This window comes from Xiphophorus maculatus, chromosome 3 (genome assembly GCF_002775205.1).
Source record: "Xiphophorus maculatus strain JP 163 A chromosome 3, X_maculatus-5.0-male, whole genome shotgun sequence".
NCBI lineage: Eukaryota > Metazoa > Chordata > Actinopteri > Cyprinodontiformes > Poeciliidae > Xiphophorus > Xiphophorus maculatus.
Genome location: NC_036445.1, coordinates 19,881,355 through 19,904,679, shown reverse-complemented (window position 1 = coordinate 19,904,679; position 23,325 = coordinate 19,881,355). Strand labels below are relative to the sequence as shown.

The following is a 23,325-nucleotide window of genomic DNA, read 5'->3' as shown; positions in this document are numbered from 1 at the left end:
ATGAAAACCCAGAGTAACTTTTATTGAAATCTTAAGCATGGCTTCTTAAGTGTAAGACGAACATGGACAATAGATTCTGCGTTCAGAGTGATGTAGGTTGACCAAGTACATGTAGCTGTTTTTAAATCCCAGTAATTCTCCGAGCCTTTAACTGTACATCTCTCCTAAACGAAGCCAATAAATTGCTGCCCGTAACTCGTTGTGTTCTGTGATTTTCCCTCCTAATGAAGGTACTGCTGAGTGAGTGCTGCAGTGTGGGATTTTCTTCTGGCTCTCAGTTAGTCACAGCAGTTCTGTTGGAGGTTTCTTTCTGTTAGAAGGGACTTGTTTCTCTCCACTATTGCACCATATTTGGTCAGAATGGGAATAACTTTATACAATGTGCTGAACTCCCTTGCATATACAACTTTCCACCAATGGACCTTACCACAGGGGCCACTTTTCATTGGCTGATGCCCATTCTATGTGGTAGCCGTCTCACAAACACACTTAGCTTCCCGTTAGCCAAGTCCAGCATAATGGCAGAACTGATACAACTTCTACACCTTGAAGCCTGTCTGCTACACAGTCTTACGTTAGCTAAACAGATCAATATGCAACGTGTCTGTATCTGACATACACTAAAGATTTTATTTTAGCAGAAAAGGCTTTGGACTAAACTGTTACTCGTGTTAGCCACTCTAGCACCAAGTACAGTGTATTAGGCCTAGGCACACTCAAACATTTGCCAACAAACCACAGGAATCACACACTGATTTCAAAAATAGCCTACAAAACGATGAATGCCCGACTTACCCAGCCTTGCAAGAACAGTAGGCATCAGTGATCTTGTCCACAGCTATATTTGTGTAGAGGGTGTGTGGATCTGCCGTTTTCCTCATGGAACGAAAGCATTTTGATGTGACATGCACAATGTTGGAGGCATCTTGTTGCTCAAACACCTTGATCTCATCCAAAAAAGATGACATGAACTTCTTAGGTCCTCTGTCCATTGTAGTAGCTGATAAATTGTGAAAATCCGGTAGAAATGACACACTAATCGGGTCAGAAATACACTGCAGAGAATCAGTCGAAGTGGAAGACGCCATATTTATATAGAAACAACACGCGCCAGGCTTTGTTTGTGAGACTTGCGGCCACGTGGGATTTTCTAGGTCGATTGTGGGCGGAGCTTGGTAAGGTCCATTCATATTGTAATGACGCCAACACCGGAGATGTAGTCCCGCCAAACGGCGTTTATTAGAAATAGGTACAAGCTGCTATTCCTGAGGCTGCAGCTCACGCCGCCAACTAACGGGCACACTCAACCGTTAGCTTCGTTGCTAACTGCCCTCTGAACTCTCCCCCACTTCCGGTCCTGGTACTCCCGCTCCACCGATCCCCCGCCCACATGACAGGCCTATCACATGAGAGTGGGAGCCAGCAGAGTCAGACAGGGAAAGCCCACAACACTCTAACAGAAAGGATCACAATGCAACTTATAACAAATACAAATAACCATATGGACCCAAGCAGAACTAAAACACAGAATCGTTACAATATTATACATTGAATTGTGGTTGAGCTGATTGAATGGGAATGTGTGTAATTGAATTTAAATATATAAGAATAATTGGATTTATTTGATTCTATGCTTTTGGGCATGAATCGGATCAGTTTGCTTTGCAAAGTGCATTGAGACGACATTTGCTGTGTGAAGGTGATATGAACAAAATAAAACTACAAAAGGAAATAAAGATTTTTGTATGTTGTTCTTTTTTCAAAAATCTGAAAAGCAAGCCTTAATAAAACAAAAATAAGCCCTAAATCTCTCCTCTCCTCTCCTCTCCTCTCCTCTTCGCTCACCGACGCGCTCTGCCAGTGGGAGCGCGCACAGACGCACTGAGCGAGCGGGCAGGAGAGACACTCGTCCAACATCCTCTGCGCGCCATACATCTGATCTGTTTTCTGGAGCGCTCCTGAACACCTGCCGTGGAGAGGAGGAAAAAGAAAAGGCTCAACTTGTCAGCGCGTTTAAACTCTCATCCAAATTGTGATGGAGTTCCCTACAGTTCCTTCAGAGGACTTTCAGGAGGTCTACTCTGGGTCTGCAACTCCTTATTTAAATGCCACATTCTTAGAGGATCTGCTGACTGAACCGTCTAAAAGCAACGAAACCAGCGGGGTCGCAGCCAGAGACACCTCAGGTCTCATCATCGCAGTCTGCATCACGGCTCTCTATTCTCTCGTCTGCGTGGTGGGACTGCTGGGAAATGTGCTTGTTATGTACGGAGTGATCCGGTAAGACACGCACGCCACCGTTTAATAAATGGCGGGGAAATGTAAAAGCTGTATTGATTGTTGTTGGATTGATTGATATAATTTCCACACATTTAGTTATAGAAAAAAGATGGTGGATGATTAGAAATGGTGCAAAAATAACTACTTGCATTTACCAATATATTGGATTTTATGAAGATTGGAAAAAATCCATTTTCATTCTGTGTGATTTAGTTTTCCCAGTTTCAATGTGAGGCTGTGACAAACAATTTATGTAAATATTTGATGTTTTCTACCTTTTCACTACTGCACTGCAGTAGACATCTGCTCAAAAAAGTTTAATAGCTGCCCAAAAAGAATAGTAATTCTTTTTTGCAAACTAGTGAAATCCCTGTAACTAGTATTGGCACTGCCATGAGGAGTTAGTGTTGATTTAGGACCCAAATGCAGCAAGGCAGAAATGGTAAGTATAACTGAAGTTTATATAAAAAAAAAACAACTTTTAACTTTTTTAATAATGTGATTATTTTATAATGAAATAAAATAATCCCAGGAACGCAGGGAGCCAGAGTAGAGCAAAAAACCCAAGAACAAAAGCCAGCAGAGAGAACCAGAGTGACTGAGAACAAGTTGTATATATACTGGGGAGCTTGATTACTGAACAGATGGCTGATTAGAAATGGGTTGCAGGTGTGAAGGTAGAGAACAGAAGGTAGACTGAGGAGAGAGAGTGATAGCAAGGAACGAGGAAGAATACACAAACAGGGGAACTGCAAAACCGAATCTAATTAACAAATAACTAGACATAAGGAAGAAATAAACATAACAACCCAGAATCACTAAGAAGATCTGAACCAAGGCGAAACTTCAATCGTATCAGCAATTCTGCTGAGATGATTGAAGTGGTAAGTATATCTACAAAGTATTCAACAAAGCTGCAGCGATGACATTTTTTAAAGTGGCTTTGAACTAGAGAACAGAAATATTGGCTGATATTGAGGATACTGGATATTTTGGTTTTGACACTGGATTTGAAGCTTGTCATTTTAGCTCCCTCCATAGACTAAATGTTGCAATCTAGTCGGGAATCTATGTGAATACCACTAACATTGCTTTCAGTCAGATTCAATGATGTTTTCCTCTCTCATCTTCTGAGGCTGTAACACAACATCCAGGCACATAATCTAATTAGTAACCATCTACTGTCATGTTTTATAGAAACTGATATGTAAACATTTGTTCATTTGGCAGAAGCACTGAAACACACAAGTTTAAGAAAGAAAATCTGACACCAAGATGTTCCTCTGTTGGATTATTCAGTTTTTATCAACTCATTTCAGGATTATAGGCTCATTCTTAGACTGTACAAAAGCTTCTGGGGATTTAGTGTACTTTAGCTAGAAATCTTATTTTATCAGACACTGTTTATCTTTGCTTCTGGATTGGTTTTTCAGCAAAATGAATCACTGCATTAACTGTGATCTGGCTTTGAACATTTTGTGTTCAAAGCCACCAATGAAGCCTCCATGTTTGCCAGCTGAGGCCTATTCACTGCCACTGTGAGTAAGGGTCTGATATAATTCTCTGCTTATCTTCCAACTCAACCAGGTACACCAAGATGAAGACTGCCACCAACATTTACATCTTCAACCTGGCTCTGGCCGATGCTCTGGCCACCAGCACCCTCCCCTTCCAGAGTGCCAAGTACCTGATGAGCACGTGGCCCTTCGGAGAGCTGCTGTGCAAGGCGGTCATTGCTATCGACTACTACAACATGTTCACCAGCATCTTCACCCTCACTATGATGAGCGTGGACCGCTACATCGCTGTTTGCCATCCTGTGAAAGCCTTGGACTTCCGGACGCCTGCTAAAGCCAAGCTCATCAACGTCTGCATCTGGATCCTGTCCTCGGCCGTCGGAGTGCCAGTGATGATCATGGCGGTTACCAAGGTGACGGATAAAGGTGGGTTAATATAGAAAGAAATCAGCGACATTATTTACAAAGGCTGCTTTATTGGAAATTTTCTTTACCATTTGAGCTGTAAGTGTTTACTTCAGGCAGTGATCACACCAGGAAGGGTTATTTCAGCTCGGTTATTAATTCAAATTAGCTTCTACGCTTGACCTCCTATTAAAACTAATTGCTTAACTCCTCAGGAAACACCGCCTGCACGCTCAGATTTCCCAAGCCGGAGTGGTACTGGGACACCGTGATGAAAATCTGCGTGTTTATCTTCGCCTTTGTGGTGCCAGTCCTCGTCATCACCATCTGCTACGGCCTGATGATCCTGCGGCTGAAGAACGTCCGGCTGCTGTCCGGCTCCAAGGAGAAGGACAGGAACTTGCGGCGCATCACGCGCATGGTTCTGGTGGTCGTGGCGGCTTTCATCATCTGCTGGACCCCCATCCACATCTTCATCATCGTCAAGACCATGGTGGAGATCAACCACAAGAACCTCCTGGTGGTAGCCAGCTGGCATCTGTGCATCGCCTTGGGCTACGCCAACAGCAGCCTGAACCCCATGCTGTACGCCTTTCTGGATGAAAACTTCAAGCGGTGCTTCAATGACTTCTGTCTGCCATACCGCTCCCGCTCGGAGCAGAGCAGCTTCTCCAGAGCGCGTAACAGTGCTAGGGAGCCCGTGTCTGTTTGCGTGCCTGCAGGGGTGCAAAGAGCGCCTGGCTGACAGAGCACGGATCAGTCAGAGGAAGAAACGGGTCAGGATGGACTGCAGACTGATGACACAGTTCTCCACCACAGGAGTCTGAGGTCTTGACCTTTGAATGAACCATGGATGGGGTCCATGTTGTGACCCCTTATTTAAAATATTATTAAAGCATTTTATTTAAAATATACGAGTGCCTGCCGATAAGAAATCTAGATATGTTCCCCTGCGCTTTGCATAAAAAACATATTTAATTCACACAAGATCATATTTCTAGATTTAAAAAAAAACAATAAGTAATTGGCCCTGCTTTATTTGACTAAAAGAATCATTTTCAGCTTTAATAGCTGGGAGCTCCACATTTTACAGCGAAGATTCAGGTGTGAGTTGTTTTAAAGAGCATTTTTAAGGTCAGTTTGAGGCCAGTGATGGTGTATGGTCAGACGAATCAGTGTAATCGTCACTCTCCCACAGATTACATGCTGTAATTGATGAAGATCACCTGCCTTTGATAGCAGTCTGGATAACAGCTTCCTGTTAGAACAGCAGAGAAGATTTTGTTGAAGATACTAATGATCGTGGCTCTAAGAAACGCACAGTTCTGAAGTTAAATGTCATACATGATCCAATAAAGGATGTCTAAAAAGTACATTATAATCCTAAAAATTGTAGCAGCTTGTAAAAAAAATGAAGGACTTCAAAGTCGTCAATTTGATAGCATCAGTGCCACATACTCTCTTTTTATTAACTCAAAAACATCCTGAATTTAGTAGTTGGCATAAGAAAATTTGTTGTCAAAAGCTGTAAAGTAGTAGTAGTAAAAGCAGCAGATTGTTGAAACTATGAACTGTTACAATTGCAGTTTGTATTTATTAGGTTCTCCATTCAAAGCAAAAAAAAAAAAAGGAAAAAAGTTTGAATAAAAAAAACAGAAAAGAAACTAGAACATTTCTTTCAGGTTTTCTACAAAATTTTCATACTAAAATGTAAAACATTGGATATTTATTTATTCATTTCTTTCTTTGTTTTTATTTATATTTCAGTGGTTTAGTTTTACCTAACATTTTTATACAGTCCAGGGATGCAGCAATATTAAAATTTGGGTTGATGTTGATATCCAATATTAATACTGTTGTATTTTCCAATATTATTTATATTGTATATATTTCTCTGCACTTTAGATACTGTAAAAACAACCAGTCATTTATTTTGGCCCAGTTTTTCTTACAATAGCGATAAGTTAAAAAATGACTAACTTTGGCTGATACCGATGTAGGTGCTGATTTATTGTGCATTCTTAACGCTGCGTTAGGGCGACAAACACTGAAAAGGTTCTGAGCTCCCGACCGGTAGCGGTATTGTCACGACACATCTTTGATTTCATGCGATTCTACAAGTGAATGTTGACATGAGATATTTTTTTGCATTACTGGATGTATTTAACTCTATCACACAGAAGCACTGCCTTCATGAATGAGTAGCAATCACCTTTCATCTCTGCTCAGCTGAATATAATGTAGTATAAAGATGAGCGACTTGCATTTTTTAAGGTGTACTGGGGCTGAGGGTAGTTTAGTGCCAATGATGACGAGAGAAGACATACTTGAGTGGCTGCCATATTTAACATTGCACGCTGTATGAAATGTACTGTAGAGATAGGGATTTCTAATGGCCAATATTTAAAGTGTTATTATTTATTTTGTGGTTTTCTTTGATTATGTTTCTGCACAAATGAGCTAGAGTTGGGTGAACAAAGAGTTGTGTAATTACTAACACTGTAAATATTGATTCCGTAGTTAAAAATATATATATTCTGTTGCACTTTGACTTTTTTTTTTTTTTTTGCCCAGAATTGATAGGAGAGCATTTAAACTTAGCACAAAAAGCAACACTTTTCTTGGCTGGTTGACTATATCTCTGTTGCAACACTTCTTGGAAATAAATCTTGTACTGTCATACTTATACTATTTATTTTCTCCCAAAAGTTGCTACATTTGTGAGGAAAATGTATTTGTGGGTTGCGCAGCAGAGGTTGGTAATTTTGGTAGGAAGAACAAAAGCTGGTCAGGTGTCAGAGGTCAGGTGGGGAGGTACGCCTTTCTAGTCCCAAAATCTGAAGGTAGTTTCTGATCAACAACCTTCTGTATGACCAAGAATCTTTGAGTCTGTGGAACCATTTAAGGTGAAAGAAATGTGTGCTGTTGTTTTTTAACAGCATAAGATCTATTGCCAAAAGGCATTGTTCTAACAAACGCAAAAAAAAAAAGTTAGTTGTTGTTCTAAATGTATACATTTAACACAGTCATTCAATGGATCTTCATCAGTAAGAACGGTGAAGATGTTATTACTTTTTTTCCCCCTGATTTGTTTTGTTTTTAAAATGACAAATTTTTCTAAAGAAGAAAACTATTTTTAGTTTTTAAGAATTCTGCAGATGTTCACACACATGCTAGATTATACAAATATTATATTTACTGCTTTTATCGTTGCTGAGAAAACTGCTGTAGTTTCTTTCTGGTGCGTTTTATTTTGAAGTACTGATTGACAGTAGTTAAATTCTGCACTTCCTTTTCCGTGACATTTATGTCTTGTTATGCTGTAAACAGAAGTGTGAGATGTGTGAGCTTCTTGTGTAATTGGTAGAATATGTTGTTGATCATTATTTGAGTTAGTATACAGCCGACTTGCAGCACCTGGTCACAGTTGAAGCTAATATTTGAAGTCTGTGCAAATGTAAGTGAATAAATAAAACATGACTGCATAAAACTGTGTTGCTAGTGAGATTTTTGAACTCCAAAAGAAAAACATGATTAACTGTTTCAGGATGTCTTATTTGCTTTTAACTCTGTCCCTATTGAATAAAACCTTCCCCACATACTTTCCCATAATGCTGCCACCACCATGCTTCACAGTGAGGGGGTTTTGTTAAGAGTGAACATTGATTTCTGTTCTACATGTTGGCTGATAAGTTAAATTTTGGTCTTTAGTGATGTAAAGCAATTAGATATAAATTTATTAGTGTTTCTGACTCAGATGTGAGATTAAGAAACAACTTTAATCAGATCTTTGTGATTTTCTTCCCAGCTTAAATTTGAACATTACAGACTAACTGGAAATTGACAGAAAAAACAAACAAACAGCATAACCATTTTCTCACATAAAGATAAAATAATAACAGAGGGATTTTAATGGAAGCATTCATCATTGTTAGCATGCAATTTCGAAGATGTAACAGATGCAGGCTTACAAACCACAGCAGACATAGTGGCATATTGAAATTGAGCAATTCATGTAACACTGATGAGAACTGCTGAGTAAGTGCTACCTCACACAGAACTTAATATGTGCCAGAAGAGACATAATGATTATTTGATACACTGATGTGGGCTTGGTGCTCTCTGCAGCAGATGCTTGCAAAATGAAGGATCCGATTATCGAGCCTCGCTTGAAATGTTGACTGAAAAGCTGAAAAACAAAAAGCTGTGAAGCATCAATTTCCATTGCAGGAGAGCCGAGACTGGATGTTGAATATGCATGCCATCTGCTAGCAGTCGAAACGGGCTGCTTGGAAATGAGAGATTCGTAAGGAAGCGAAGCCTGACCCATATATTTTATTTTGCTGACAAAACAAGAGTTGCAACTCAACCCTTTAACGGTTGTTGTGATTCACTCCCAGCAGAATACACTTTGTTATTCCTCACACCGGTGGGTGACAGCTTTATTAGGACCTTGAGGTGGATCATTGAGTAGATGAGAAAGTGTGAAAATCGGTTAAAACTTTAAAACTTAAATGCTTGTCTCTAAACAGGGATATTTTTAAAAATAGAAAATGGTGGGTAGATTTGACAAGATGTTTATTCCATTTCTGGACTGAAGCCCAATGATCTCTGATTACATCAACAGAGACTGGCACTCAGACAAAATCATGTGGCAATTACAGCTTTATTGGAGCAGATGAGAATATCACTGAAAACCTAACTTAGTTCAGTGATTCAAACGGACAAAGTTATGCACAGAGTTATTTTGATGCCTGTGTCTAATGAAAATTTTAATTTGGGTTTGTCTAAAAATTACAATATTATGTAAGATAAAATAGATTTTAATGTAGAAATAGAGTAGAGAAGACTAGAATAGAGATAACTTTTACTGTCTGGTGTACCAGCAGTAAAGTGACGGCTGATGGGAGCATGCGAATTCAGATAAAGGCAAGAAATATAAAAACGAAAAATAAGAATGTACAGAAAGTCCTAATTGAAAGTATAAAAAAATGTACTGTACCACTGTTAAAAATAGCATTGAGTTTCTGTTTTGAAATGAATTAAATTAACTCTCTGATGATGTTCTGATGCACTGAACTGTCTGCATGTGTTACATTATTCCTTCTTCTTAATTTGAGCACTTTTCTAAATCATTCAATCAAAAATGATAGGAAATGGATCTATTTCACAAACGAGTGTATATGAAAAAAACAAATAGTGCCTCTCCATTTATGACCACCCACCACTTCAGCTGCTGGTAATTTCCATTTTCTCCCAGAGTCTCCCCCTGGCAAATCTTTTTTACCGAACCATAACTCAGGCTGTCGCTCAGCAGTTGGATAAAAAGAAATGGTTTTTATTCCAACCTGCCCGTCAAGGACCTCTGAAGCTAATTGTCACCCAATCAATATGAGAGAGACACAGAGGTCCATCAGAGGGATGAGTCACACCACGTCCTTTGTTCACAGCTGCGGCTCCACAACCGTGGCCTCCAGAGGAACCTTCAACCCATGGGATGAACGACCCAATCTATCAGGCAAATCACCAGTAATTACAGGAGCAGTCTGCAGGCAGTGGAAGACCCGCAGTTTGACAGCAAAAGAGATATTTATTTGCAAATGACCCCTGTTTGTTTTCAGGCGCATCTGCTCGCACGTTTTCTTAGAAAAAGACAATTTACGCGGCACAACGATAACATTAGAGTATTTATGTCGTTTAGTACATTAGATGCTGACTAATGCACGAGTAAAAGCAGTGGCATTTGTTGCTTCAATGTACTGACAGGCAGCTATTTGTTTGTCAGACAGGAAGCGTGACTGTATAAACAATTTAAAAAACGGTGTTCTGTAAAGTGCCCTCGGCTAACAAATGAGCCCACGGATCAGGCGTTGTATTCCCACCTGCAAAGTAAAAGCCGGAAAACAATGCACTGTGAAGAGTAGTCCAGCCTACGTGGTTGATGGAAAAAAAGATGCGTGGGTGAAATGTTTGCTGGTACAAACATAAACACTCACTCACACCCACACTATCGGTCATTTCATCACAGCAGTGAGAAAAACGAGGAGTGGCTCAACAAGTGGTTTAGGAGCAGCAGGGTTTGTGTCAAACTGTTGGTTTCTGTCAACCATTTCTCTCCCGTGTGGCTTAAATATCACACAGAATGTATATATAGCTTTGCAAACGTATTCATGCTGTTATAGCTTTTCACATGTTGTCGCTTTACAACCTCAAACAGGGAGACAGCTGTGATAGGCTGACAAAAAGTAGAGCAAAGTTATAAAGTGGAACAAAAATTATACATTTATGAACTCCAAAACAGTGACAAATTGTCTTGGAGTAAAATTTGCATTGAGCCCCCTGTGCTCTCATACCCCTAAATAAATACCAGTAAGAAGCTTTTCTTCAGCAAAGGCATTAAAAGGAACAATACATAAAAAACTGTCGATATCTAGTAAAGACTTGAGAACAGAGCATATGGAATGGCCCAGTCAAATCCAAATGCGACTTTGTGGCAAAATTTGATGTGAGGAAATGTTCTCCAGTCAATCTGACTGATCTTGAGCTATTTTCCAAGGAACAATTGGCAGAAAAATATATATATCTAGATGTGCAAGGCTGGTGGAGACTTACAGCACCTGAAACAATCCAGGTGTAATTGAATAGATAGAGATACTTGCTTTTCATCTCTTTTTCTAATTATTAGGGGAATTTTGAAGGAAACTGGTTATCCTGTATTTCATGTAGGGGTATCAGAGTAAGTGGGCAGGATTAAAAACGCATGCCTCACATTTAACTTTTCACTCAGAAAACCATGCACTCTTTCCCTTTCACTTTACAATCGTGTGTCACTTTGTTTTTATGTTCCAAATCCATTAAATCCAATAATATACATGAAGGCTTGTCATTCTGGTGTAAGAAAACTTTATCCAGGCCTCTCAATACCAAATACATTTTCCAAATGATTTATTCTATGAAATAATCCTGGGTTTCTTAATTGAAACCTTCTTAAGACACTGCATTCAATCTAATTCTTAATGGCATGTTAATTAAGAAACCAGCCGGGCAATTCAAGAGCTGCCAAGTTACACACAAAGAACTGCTAAGTGATGGGAACAGGTGCAATATTGCACTATTTTATTGAACACATCGTGAATGCACACGCTGCCCGTGAAGAGGACGCTCCACACCTGCAGCCTGGAGTCATATCCTGTAATGGATCAGCTAGCTGCTGTGATTAATGTGGCTTTGTCTGTTATTAGGAGCGAAGAAGCAGCAGTGCAGGCGCCGTAGACGTCTTGGTCTCTCCTGCGATTAGCTTAACAAGAAGAAGATTAGAGCCCACACTCGTGATGACAAATCCACTTTCGGTGTGTGTGTGAATGAAAGGAACTAATCACAGGATTCCATTGCTTCCATTCAGCACAAATGTCTGTCTTTGTGCTGGGAAATTTTGAGTCTTTCTGTTTTTTTCACCATTATCCGTCACTGAATGTTTCTGCATTTTAAAAGCTTATGAAATCATTCAACCTTGACACCTGTTAACCTTCACAGTTTAAATCGGTCAAAACCTGTGCTTTTAAAAATGGCTTTTACTTTCAGCTCCGAAAAAAAAAAAAATTTAAATGTTCTGCCGTTCAAACAGAAAGTTAATTAACTAGAATTGCATTCCAAAAAGAAAATCCTGCAGTAAAAATATTTGCAGAAAACATGTGAGATGTGTTTTAAGAGTTGCTAAGGTCTTTAAACAATCCATATGAAGAGGAAATTACAGCATGTTATGCAAGGAAGCGAAGCATCAGAAATCAATACAATCTTGTTAAAACTCTGACTGTGCAAACATTAAGATCTTTAATGCAATCTGACCTCTTATAATTTCTGACATTTTTTCCAAATCAGAGAACGTGCAACAAAACAAGTGATGCACTTAGATCAGCTAAGTGCTTATAAACTCTACATTAACATGTCAACAGTCTCTGATCAGCCTTTTGCCACAATGACTCTAGTCCAGAGAATCCTCAGTCCATTTGTTCAGATGAGAGGAAGATGAGACCAATGAGGACACATGCATCTCAGCTTCACAAATTAAACACAGATGAACGTGGCATCATTTACATCCTCTCTGTTCATTTAAATTCATGACAGCGTTTGTCTGGAATGTGGCTATTTGCATTCATGATTGGCATAAAGTGAATGAGATGCAAACTCCTGAGCATTAAGGGAACACAATTTACATATTTCTCTTTAGAGGCTCAGCAGGACAGTGTCCAGCTGACAGTAATGGCCCTGGCAAGCAGTGATGTAGGCGTGTTCTAACGGAAAATTGAAGTGCATGTGGAAAGTTTAGAGAAAAGGGGTTGTTAATAAAAAATAAAGGATCTACTAAATATTCTATTTACAATTAATTTTTAAGACCCATCAGTTCCCTCTGTCGGATCAGGAAAGGGCACACTACATAACTCTCCAGGGATGATCGATTATGTTCCGGGATCTCCAATCATTTTTACTTCCATATTTCTGTAGCCGTTCCTCTATATGTTATCAGTGGTATCCTATGTGTCATTTGCCTGATTGCTAAACTGGTGCTCTGTCACCTGTTTTTAGGGCTTTAAATCTTTTAGTTGAATCTCGGGTGATGCTAAGTGGTGTTGACCTGCCTGAATAAGGCTACATATATTTTTAATCAGCGTGGTTATGATAGAAAATTCAGAAATGTTCTGTGATCACTCTGCCTTTCAAGCAAAATTTCCAATGTGCTGCAAAATAACTTGTGACTAGTTCATCCATTCATAACATTTTTTATCATTGTTCCCCACTTATCCCTGCTCCTCTTCCTCCCACTCACTGTTGTCATCCTTTCTATGTCACTCTTTATCCCACTTGTGTTCCAATTAACCTTTAATAAGACTCATTAAACCCACTTCAGTCCTCAAAGCATTCAGAGCAAAAAACACAATAAGTCTCAATGTGATATCAAGCAGATTATTGTCAGTGTTATCCATTTCAATCCTTAAACTCTTTCCACAGCTCTAACGATGTCAATTTGATCTCTCGCTCTTCATGCACTTTTCTTTTCCCCAATGCAACTTAAAGGGATGGAGTGACAGATGGATCTCTCGTCTCTCGAGTTCGAACCTCCCCTCGATCCTGAGTTTTCTTCTCCCAAGCCACATCAGAGGAGATGACAAACTACAGTCATCAGACTCTCTATAGTCCGATGACTCGCCCTTTCACTTTGGTTAAGCCAGTAAACTCAAATCAGTAGCTGGGAAAGTCTGGGTTACATTTGCTGTTATGGCTCTTGAGTGCTGTGGACATCTATTCTAATTTTCTCATTTCTCTGACTGTTGTGCTTTCCAAACATTTTCCATTTTCTTTCTATAACTTCTATGATACCTCGTGTGGTTTCTCCCCAAAGCACATTGGTAAAGCGGCCCTCACACTGAAATGCAACCAGATCCACAGGACAGAAGAAGTACCAACCAATTCATCCATTCGCAGTTTTGGTGATTTTGCTCGCTTTTCCATAAAATTCAGACTGAGTTTTTGGTAAGTGTGGTCGAGGAGCTCCGCTTTCTATTTAAAGTGGAATTTTGTAAATTTGCTTACAACATAAAAAAAAGAATCTCTTCAAGGATAAAAGCAATTTATTAAAGTCCTAAAACTTGAAGCAACAACTTTAAAATATGAAGTACTGCTATGTGTAATTTACAGACTGGCTTAATGAAAAAATAACTTGCTGCAAATCAAAAACAGATCTTAAAAAATAATCACCTTTATTTTTTGCAGGACCCAGAATGTTATTACATTTTCAAACAGTCACAACAATTGTGTGTGTTTGTGTGTGTGTGTGTGTGCACTGAATAAAACGAACAGTAGTTAAACATCTTGAACACGTAGAATATGAATGTCCCATCTAAACCGGATTATTGCTTAAAGAAAATACTTTAAAAGACTAGCCTTTAGAAATGTCAAACAGCTTCTCACTTCCTTCTCAAACAGTTGCTTTCATCAATGCACTAAATACTTTCAGTCATACAGAATGACTAAATGAAAAATTCAAAAGGAACAAAAAAACAAAAGCATTTAAAAAAATAGTCTCTCATTTTACATGATCTACCATGTAAGTCGTATGAACATTTCCTCCACATTAAGAACAAAGCAGTTCTGCTAAAAGGCCAGGTCTCACCTCCTCTGCATCCTGGACGTCGCTCTCCTTCAGCACGGACAGCCGAAAAAATTCTCAATATTCAATCTGAGCATCCTGCACATGGCCCCCCACAGCAATAATTACCAAAACTATCCCCATCCTGGTGTCAGAGGCACATCAGCTCTCCTGTTTATCTTTAACCAGGAGGGCAGTGTGCTGCCCTCCACTGGAGGCCAGGAGAACTTCACGATTTTCCAGTTGCTTCCCTGTCATCTTCACTGGGCTCCACTCGTCTTCCTCCTCTCCTGTGCCGAGCTGCAGGTTGGTTCCCATGCCCCAGGCATACACAGATCCTAAAGTGAGTGTGTGTTGGAGGGGGGGGGGGACAAAAGGAGCAGTGAGAACTCAACTAGAAAATTTGAACTTGTAGTCGAGCACGGAATAATAAAATCGGCTCATTAATTTTTAAAAGTGCAACAAAACTGCATTTGACCAAAATTTAACTGTTAAACAAGGAATTTTGGCCATTTAGGTCATTACATTTATATGTTAGATGATTTTACAATTCATAACTTCAGCAAAACATTGATGTCGTTTCACTCTCAATTGTTTACACTCATCTCAGGAAAACAAAGCAGCACGTCAGAGGATCTACTGGTTTATTTGAACAAAGAAAGTTGAACAGTCTGGAAAATGACTTCTACAGAGATGTTTTAGTAACTTTTAAAAATTCAAAACTTCTACAATTATTTAACACAGCGTCAAGGACTAAAGCAGAACAAAATGACAGATTAAACAAAAATATAAAGCTCACAAACACAAAGAAATATCAAGGTAAGAGACATGAAGCACAAACACACTGCAGCTATTTATGAGTAATGTCATAACAACACAATCTGTGAAGTTTTGTTTTCAAAGTCTGACAGCAACTAGAAGCTGGCAACAAACCTGGAAGAGTTGCTTCTGTGAAGGATACAACTGTCTATGACTGATTTTTAAAATAGCTTTACTTGCCAGTTTTGTTTTCGTCATAAATACAAGAAAATGACATAATTAAACTGTAGGCCGATATCTGCCTATCATTATTTAGAATGGCTACAACAGCTGGTGACCAGAAATGCTGGAATGTCCTTTTAAATGCATCAAAACTGAAAACTGACTATTTTCGGAGTGTAAATATGTAAATACAGTATGTGCACTCTGTGTACATATAAAATTAGATTATAGTTGTGATTTGATCGAGATAATCTTATTTATATTGCTTTCATTTTCTGTTGGATCCTAAACAATTTCTTCATGTTTACTCTACATGCTGAACCTCATTCTGCTACAGCCAATCTTTGTTCTTATTAGATCAGACATCAAGGAAAAACCTGAAGCTGTATTTGTTAAGATAAATTTGATTCAGGAAACTTTAAACCAAATACTCATGTGAACCTCAAAGACCAAATCCAGTTTGTTTCTCACCTTCTCTGGTAACTGCGTAGCTGACAGAAGCTCCACATGACACTCCTTTCGCCGGCTCTATGCCCTCCACAGGAGTCGGCTCACTCTTCTCTTCAGCTCCTTCACCAAGACCGAGGCGGCCGTACTCGGCTCTGCCCAGACTATAAACCTGCCCTTAAAGCACAAAGGGCAAAAAAGATCTGCTTTTTCTCCCGTTTCTATTTTATTTAACATTAATACTGTCTCTACATATTAATGGTATTAATAGACAGTCATGTGTGGTCTGCCAACCTTCAGCATCGAGGCAGAGAGTGTGATGTTGTCCTCCAGAGAAATCCACCCAGGCAGTGGTGGAGTTCCTGAAGCACGTTAGTTTTACTGGGGCAAAACACATCGAGGTGTTTTGAGTGCCTGGACAGATTGTGTAGAAAAACATACGCATTTATTATGGAGACATGTACCGACACCTTTTACTGCCAAACTGAATTAACTCAACAATGGTGCAGACAGATGAATGGAAAGAAATGAGGCCAGCATTAATAGATTGATAATCTCTCCAAATATCGAGCCAACAGCCACTCTTACCCAGCTGATGGTAGTTTGAGAGGCCAAATCCATAAACGTATCCTTCTTTAGAAACAGCAAAGGTAAAATACGCTCCACAGAAGGCGTCCGTGAAGCGAACTTTCCTATTAAGTTTCACCATCTGCGGGACCAGCAGTCGTTCTAAAAGGCCGAGACACAGTTAACAAAAACAAATGAAAGATATACCAAGATTTTGCCTTTGATGATTTTTTTAACAAGTGGAGGACATGAAGGTACCCACCAAGGCCTTTCCTGCCTCCTCTGTTTGAAAAATGTTCTGGTACTCTCCCCAGCTGCCCCTGCTCCGCTGAGCCCAACGTGAAAAGGTTTCCATCCAGCGTCAGCAACACTATATGATCGTTACCTATGAATGCACACACAGCTAATTAAAAAAAAAAAAAAAAAAACCTGCTGGCTAACACAGAGAAAGCATGAAACAACTTGACAATGAAGCAAAGTATTTCATACCTGAGGCAATTTTCACAACAGGTTCTGTAAGGGGAATTTTCACAGGAACGGGACATGTTTTCATGGGCTCCAGAAGACCAATAACACCATTGTTGTCCTGGAAATAAAACGGATCAAACAGACCCAAGTTAGGCACTTTTCAAAAAACATAGCAGGAGGAAAAAATAGAGGAGCGGAAGCAAAACATACAACCTAAAAGATGGGCCACAAATGAGAGCGGACGAAAAAAAACTAAAGGCTAAAGCATAGGTTAAAAAAATGTTGACATTAAAATAAAATAAAAATTCAGCAACACAGAGATACTTAAAATGATTTATGTCAAATATAACCAAGTAAGCTGATTAAGCTTTTTTAAGCTATGCATTGGTTACCAATAATCAAATATCAAGCACTTTATCTTTATTACATTTTCAAAAAGATCAAACAAGCAGAAAATGAAAACTCCCATTGTTTTTATCTAACGCTGCTGTCTATCACACAAATCTTGTTTACTTTTCCACTGCGATATATTTTGACTTGTGACATCACACAAGGAGGAAGTTTGCAACACACAAATATTTCCAAACATATGAGAAGTTGATCTAAGCAGAAAAAAAAACTAAAAGATTAACCCTGAATGAGCCGCAGATGTACACCGATCCATCCTCTGTGAGCGCAGCAGTGTGGCTGTCCCCTGCAGACACCTGGACCACCTTCTCATTCAACATCACCTTCCCAGGAACCGTTTCGGACCCTTCCTCTGACGTGTGCCGACCCAGAGCTCCCTCATCGTTACAGCCAAACGTGTAGACCTAAAAACAGCCCAAAAAATAAAAATCATCACTTGAGAAATTCAGACTTTTTAATTCCTCCTTTTACAGAAGGAGGAATTAAGGAGGAGACAAAAGTTGACTCACATGACCAGTTTCACCCAGACACACTGTGTGCATGCCTCCGGCCACCACCTGCACCATCTTCTCTGGTAGAGACACCAGGGCTGGCTTCCTCCTCTCAGTGATGTTCTCACCTAAGCCCAGCTGTCCAACATCACCTTGGCCCAAAACCAGAACCTGGCCCACCTCTTTACAGTGACTCCTGTGTGAAACCACAACTAACACACAAATACAAAGACATGAACTGAATTATAAATCATTATTAATTTCCTTACAGAAAATGGACTCAGACGTCACGAGAGACTGGATAGCTTTGCTAGAAGATGCTGCTTAAGAGAAACGAAACTAAAGTAAATACAATGATCAACACCCAGTTGTTAGTAGTAGTAGTACACATTTTAAATTGTTTTGCAAATAACTCAAACGAACAAAAATAAGTTTTCAGAGTAACAAAAGAAAATACATTTTGTGTGGTTGAAAAGGATGTTTTTCTTGAAGTAATGAAAAACAAAACAAAAACACACAAAAAAACGCTTTTGACTCAGAAATTTTACAGTGACAGGTTGTGTCAGAGAGTCCAATCCAGCATGTGATAATGTATAAAAAATGCCAGAAGCACCTAGTTGCAACCTTGGTGGCCTTGTGACATTTTGTATGTTATAACCCTTAAAAATTTTGCAGGAAATGCAGAATACAACGCATGCTTGAATGTAGTCTCGTGGTCATTTCCCACCTTTTCTAAGAACTCACAGGAAACCAGCATAGCTCTGAAGTTTATGATTTACCTTTCATTTTCTTGGCCTGCTCCACATCTTCACCACTGGCTGCAGTCTTCCTCTTGTTGTTTGTCTTTTTGGCAGACATGGCAGCAATGCATTCACGCTACAGAAAACAGTGGTACAGTGAAAAGAGCATTAGACAGGACTTTCATTTTAGTTTCAGGCAAAAAAAAAAAATTCGTTTAATAAAAAAAAAAAATCTCTTAAAAGCAAGGTTGCGTGAGACAGAAGTGTTGTTGGTCTGAACAACAGCAATATAATGGCTTTAATCACCTATAATGCTCAAAAGTTTATGACTTAATGAGACGTGTGGCAGGACATGACCTGCTGACTGACAACAGTACAAGCAGTCTTTATTTCATTGACCGGTGGCTGATGGGGCTTAGCAGCTGTGAGGGGATCGTTTTACACTGGAAACAGCTGTACTTTCTCCACCTCTGCTACCAGACGAAAAGCAACATTCAACGTGAGCATGCATGGTGAACCACTGTAGCGCAACTCTCTCCTGGGCTTCATTACATCCGCACAAAATGACGTGTATTTATGACCATTTGCCAGTCTATGTCGCCATTTAGCAAACAGTTTAAATTCAGTTGCGTGACCCAACACCTTCCACATGTGTGCTATAGTTAGCCTTACATATATGTATCCCCGAACAATAAATATACACGACGTGTATACAGAGATTTCACCCGTTAAAGTGACAAATAAGGCAGTCGTTAATGCGTCTATACAAAAGTGAGACATTTGCTTCAAAATAAATATGAAGCTGGGCTGAGTATTCAGGAGCCAACGCAAGCTAGCTAACCGTTAGCGCGACACTTGGTAATGAATGAACAACCGTTACAAACTGTGGTAACTCACAAATGCGCACATTGGTAACGACTGCTTTACTTGTCTGTTGTTAGCTACAGCATCACAAGAATTGGGTAAATATTTTACTAACCTTAAAACTTGCAACAGTTTGTACTTTGGGCAGAGGTGAACGTTCACAGCCTGTTCCCGGTTTCCACACGCGAGATTTACGTAAGACGTCACGTTCTTTGGAACCTTGAGGGAGAGCACGTTTTCTTAAAGAGACAGTGACGAATTGAACTGTCGCACAAATACCGAGTTTCATACGCAAGTAATTACAGTGACACGAAAACTGATTGTCTATTTATATTTTTTATTTTCAGTTTTGATCACCACATGTCTGGTGACATACAAAAAAAAGAAGTCGTGGGAACGACGTGTTTAATTCGTAGGCACGACTTAACATCTCCAGATAGTGAGTCGTCCCCACCAATTAAACAAGCAGTGGGCAGATAAGTCGTAGCCAAGATATTTTTTTCTTCTAAAACGGGATACCTACAATTAAATATTTCAGGTGTTCAAACAAATTATAACATCACACAAATACTTAATAGAATATCATTTACTGTTCCACAGTGGGCAGATGTAACAGCAACAGCAAGGACCGTAAATACAAAACGAAGTTCTTAGTAGAAGATATAAGAGAAAAAAACTATGCAAACTAACTCAATCCAAAGTAAAATAATAATAATAATAATAATAATAATAATAAAAGAAAGAAAGAAAAGGAAAAAGATGTAAAATTTAATACTATTTCTCTTTGCTCTTCAGATAAGCAGTAAGCACGAGAAGTGCCCTACTACTCAGAAACAATTTCACAGAGATGATTAAATTAGAAAAGAAAAGTGTGGATGTTGCTTTGCCTGCTCTGGACATTGCAATATGCTAATTCAAGTCATATAAAAATAATATTAAGAATACTAATTATGACAAACTCCCCAGAGCTTTAAAATGATCCATCCATAACCTTAAACCTAATTTGTAATTTTTTCTAAATTTTCTTTGAAAATAAACAAAATGACAACCGATTAAAATACAAGGCCAACCACACATACAACAGAATAGCAAGGATGTGTAAAAAGACTTATCTTGCCACTGCAGCAGCATGTTGAATGATGTTAATGGAAGTGAATTTATTTAATGGCAGACAAACAAACTAGGAGGGTGGAGTGAAACAAAGGTGACAGTAGGTAATTATTTCGTAATGAAATATTTCCACGCCTAAATAAATTTACTCACATTTAAGATGACATTAGTGGGTTTATATGTAATAAAAGATCACTTTCTTTTAAGGCTTTTTGCACATCCTTACAAAACACCTCGACTGCAGGGGGCGCTGTTAGGCAGTCATATTGAGTAGGGAAAAAAATAAAGAGCCAGGCACAGGTTTACTTCAGATGAGGCTCAGAGAATAATAGCATTATTTATTCAGATCCAGATGTGACTATTTACAGTTAAAAAGAAAACTCATCGGCTCATATAATTCAACATCCAATTAAAACTGAACTTATCATTGTTTTGTTGTTTTTTACAGGAAAAGAAAGGCATTTCATGTTCCCATTCTTGTAGCATTTAATCACAAACTAATGTTTTGTACTTAAAAAAATAGCAACCTATAATACCTTTATATTTAAAATTTATTTCCAAATAAAAGGAAGACAAGATATACAGAAGCATCAGTTAAACCTACATGAACCTGTACACAGCATAGAGAACCCTGTAAGCTATTGGCCAGACAAAAGTACATCAAAACACACCTGCAGCTTCAAAATTCTCCAACCAAAATTGACTCCCTGTTAACCGGTTATTCATTTTCAGACTTTTTTGTTGTTGTTGTATAAATCCCTGATCTACGCTCACAGCAACTTATATTTAAACTCTTATTACAGACACTATGAGAATGACCTTATTTAAAACGGCTACAGAATGCATTGCTTGCTCAATCGTTAAAGGGAAGTACAAACAGTCATAAAAAAAGGTATAAATGAAGAGAGATCGTCCAGATAAAATGGCACTGGACGTCCGGTTGGCTCATGCAGAGGATTGCAAAAATCAGTTTCCTTTAGTCCTTCAGGCATTGCTTATGTTGGCACGCATGAACACGTAGATGGCCTCCCTGACCTGCACTGTTTTTTTCCTGCAGCTAGATTGACGCTAAATTGGCCACCTTACATCACAACCACAAATACAGGCAAAGCCAAATAATAGTAAAAAAAAACCCCAGCTCAAATATAAGCTCTCACTACTCATGTGATTACAATTACAAAATAAAATGTCTTGTGCATTACAGAGTATTTTATCATAACATCTTTCCCCACTTGCATTCTAAGATATAACAACAGCAGTCTGTACATAACTAATAGAAAACACAAAATCCCAGAGATGCCAAGTCCTAAAGCGGAAAATGTCCAAATCTTCACATTCTGGTGCTTCAGTCTCTGTTATCTATTATTACCGTGTGAAGTATGACAGGTCCTCATTGTTATTACTGTTTTTATTGTAAGCTATTACATTAACAAGATGAGTTAGTGTTTCCATATACAACAAAGAGAAGAAAAAGGCAACTCAGAATGAGGCCGCGTTAAAGGTTTTAACTAGATCCTAGTCTCTGAATGGTGCCACACACAGCAGCAGAGTGAGAGTAAGAGCTGGCTGTGGTGTAGCTTCTCTGCCGCCTCACTCCCTCATTGGCACGTTGGGTCTCTCACACTCCCCTCAGCCCCACGTCATCTAGGAGAAATACTGCATCTGGACCTTGACTGCCACCGCCTCGGGTCGGGCAGAAAGCGATGTGGTGAGAGGGTGATGGAAGGCAAGCGGCGGGCATTCTTGTTGTGAGTCACTTCCAGGCTCTTCCCTGATTACACAGTACAGCAAAGTCTGGATATGGTGGGGAAAAAGGGGCCATCTGCGCACGGAGCCGCCTCTGTTCACAGAAATCCTAAGTGCTTCACTATCCGCGAGCGTGGACGCTAAGGCCGATGAAACCTACACAAAACAGAAATCCAGTTTAAATGAATTCATCACCCTAATACATTTTTTTACTGATGGCGCATATTGCTTGAGAAGTAAATTAGAATGATTTTATTACTAAGTCTAAATAATCACTAAATATTTACACCCCTTAAAATTTACTCTTTTGTCACATTAACCACAAACTTCTAGGTATTTGTTGGGATTTTTTGATAGACGCAATATAGATTATGATTTTGATGTAGGAGGAAAATTAACTTTTCTACATTGTTTACAAATAAAAAAAAATAACACTGTGGAATGCATCTGTATTCAGCTCCAGTTACTCAAATATTCCTGAATAAATTGGCAAAAGTCAGGAAGAAAGTTGTGGAGTAGTTTTAAGCAGGGTTACATCCTAAGCTGTTGTTATCTCACATCACATCTATCACACCAAAAGGAGTATGCCAAGACATGGATGTCAACTTAAATTGACAGACTGACAAGGAGAACATTAATCTGAGAAGCAGCCAAGAGGACTATAGTAACTCTGGAGGAGCTGAAGAGATCCACCGCTCAGGTAGGAGAATCTGTTAACAAGATAACTAACATTTCTGAACCCCACAAGTCTGGTTTTCATGGAGGAAAGATAAGAGAAAAGTAATTGTTGAAAGAAAGTCCAGCTTGCAGACGCAATGTAGAGGAAAGAGCAATATGTTAAAGACGGTCAAATTAGATCAAATGAAACTTTTTAGCCATATATGGTGATATATCTAGTGCACAAAAAACTCTCCCTGGTGGTAGCATAATTGTGCATCACTCTATGCAATCAATCAATCATATTTCCTATGGTATTCAGATTTACTGAGAAACACCAGTGTTATAAAGGTAATATTTAACCCATAATTGTACCTTGTGTAAATTCTACTCTCTTCATGAACTTCCATTTCAGTGCTTTTATAGTCGTTGAGCTCCTTTCGAATGGCGGCCTACAAAAACAGGTAATGTTAAAACAGCAAACTTTAGAAGAAAAATAT

The 23,325-nt window shown here is 39.0% G+C and overlaps 3 protein-coding genes across 9 annotated transcripts in view; 1 reads left to right on the top strand and 2 right to left on the bottom strand.

The window, feature by feature from the left end:
- The first annotated feature begins 1,867 nt into the window (after window positions 1–1,867).
- On the top strand, window positions 1,868–5,810 carry oprd1 (opioid receptor delta 1). Its single transcript, XM_005798506.2, has 3 exons — window positions 1,868–2,280; window positions 3,868–4,223; window positions 4,418–5,810. Exons 1-3 carry the CDS (start codon window positions 2,036–2,038, stop codon window positions 4,945–4,947), a joined length of 1,131 nt encoding a protein of 376 aa, XP_005798563.1. The 5' UTR covers window positions 1,868–2,035; the 3' UTR covers window positions 4,948–5,810.
- Window positions 5,811–13,934: 8,124 nt separating this feature from the next.
- Window positions 13,935–19,505, bottom strand: rcc1 (regulator of chromosome condensation 1). Its single transcript, XM_005798446.2, has 10 exons — window positions 19,428–19,505; window positions 18,488–18,584; window positions 17,727–17,920; window positions 17,442–17,621; window positions 16,831–16,927; window positions 16,604–16,726; window positions 16,363–16,503; window positions 16,069–16,188; window positions 15,799–15,951; window positions 13,935–14,684 (listed from the first exon to the last, which is right to left on the bottom strand). The coding sequence occupies exons 2-10, from the start codon at window positions 18,564–18,566 to the stop codon at window positions 14,509–14,511; spliced, it is 1,263 nt and encodes a 420-aa protein (XP_005798503.1). The 5' UTR covers window positions 18,567–18,584; window positions 19,428–19,505; the 3' UTR covers window positions 13,935–14,508.
- Window positions 19,506–20,723: 1,218 nt separating this feature from the next.
- Window positions 20,724–23,325, bottom strand: part of LOC102218775 (phosphatase and actin regulator 4B-like) — a 37,274-nt gene continuing 34,672 nt past the window's right edge. For all 7 annotated transcript variants that reach the window (XM_023331047.1, XM_023331048.1, XM_023331050.1 and 4 more), the window contains 2 exons: window positions 23,201–23,277; window positions 20,724–22,324 (listed from right to left, as the gene is read on the bottom strand). In XM_023331047.1, coding sequence (XP_023186815.1) covers window positions 22,309–22,324; window positions 23,201–23,277 — 93 coding nt within the window. In that variant the 3' untranslated portion in view covers window positions 20,724–22,308. The remainder of the gene's footprint in view (window positions 22,325–23,200; window positions 23,278–23,325) is intronic.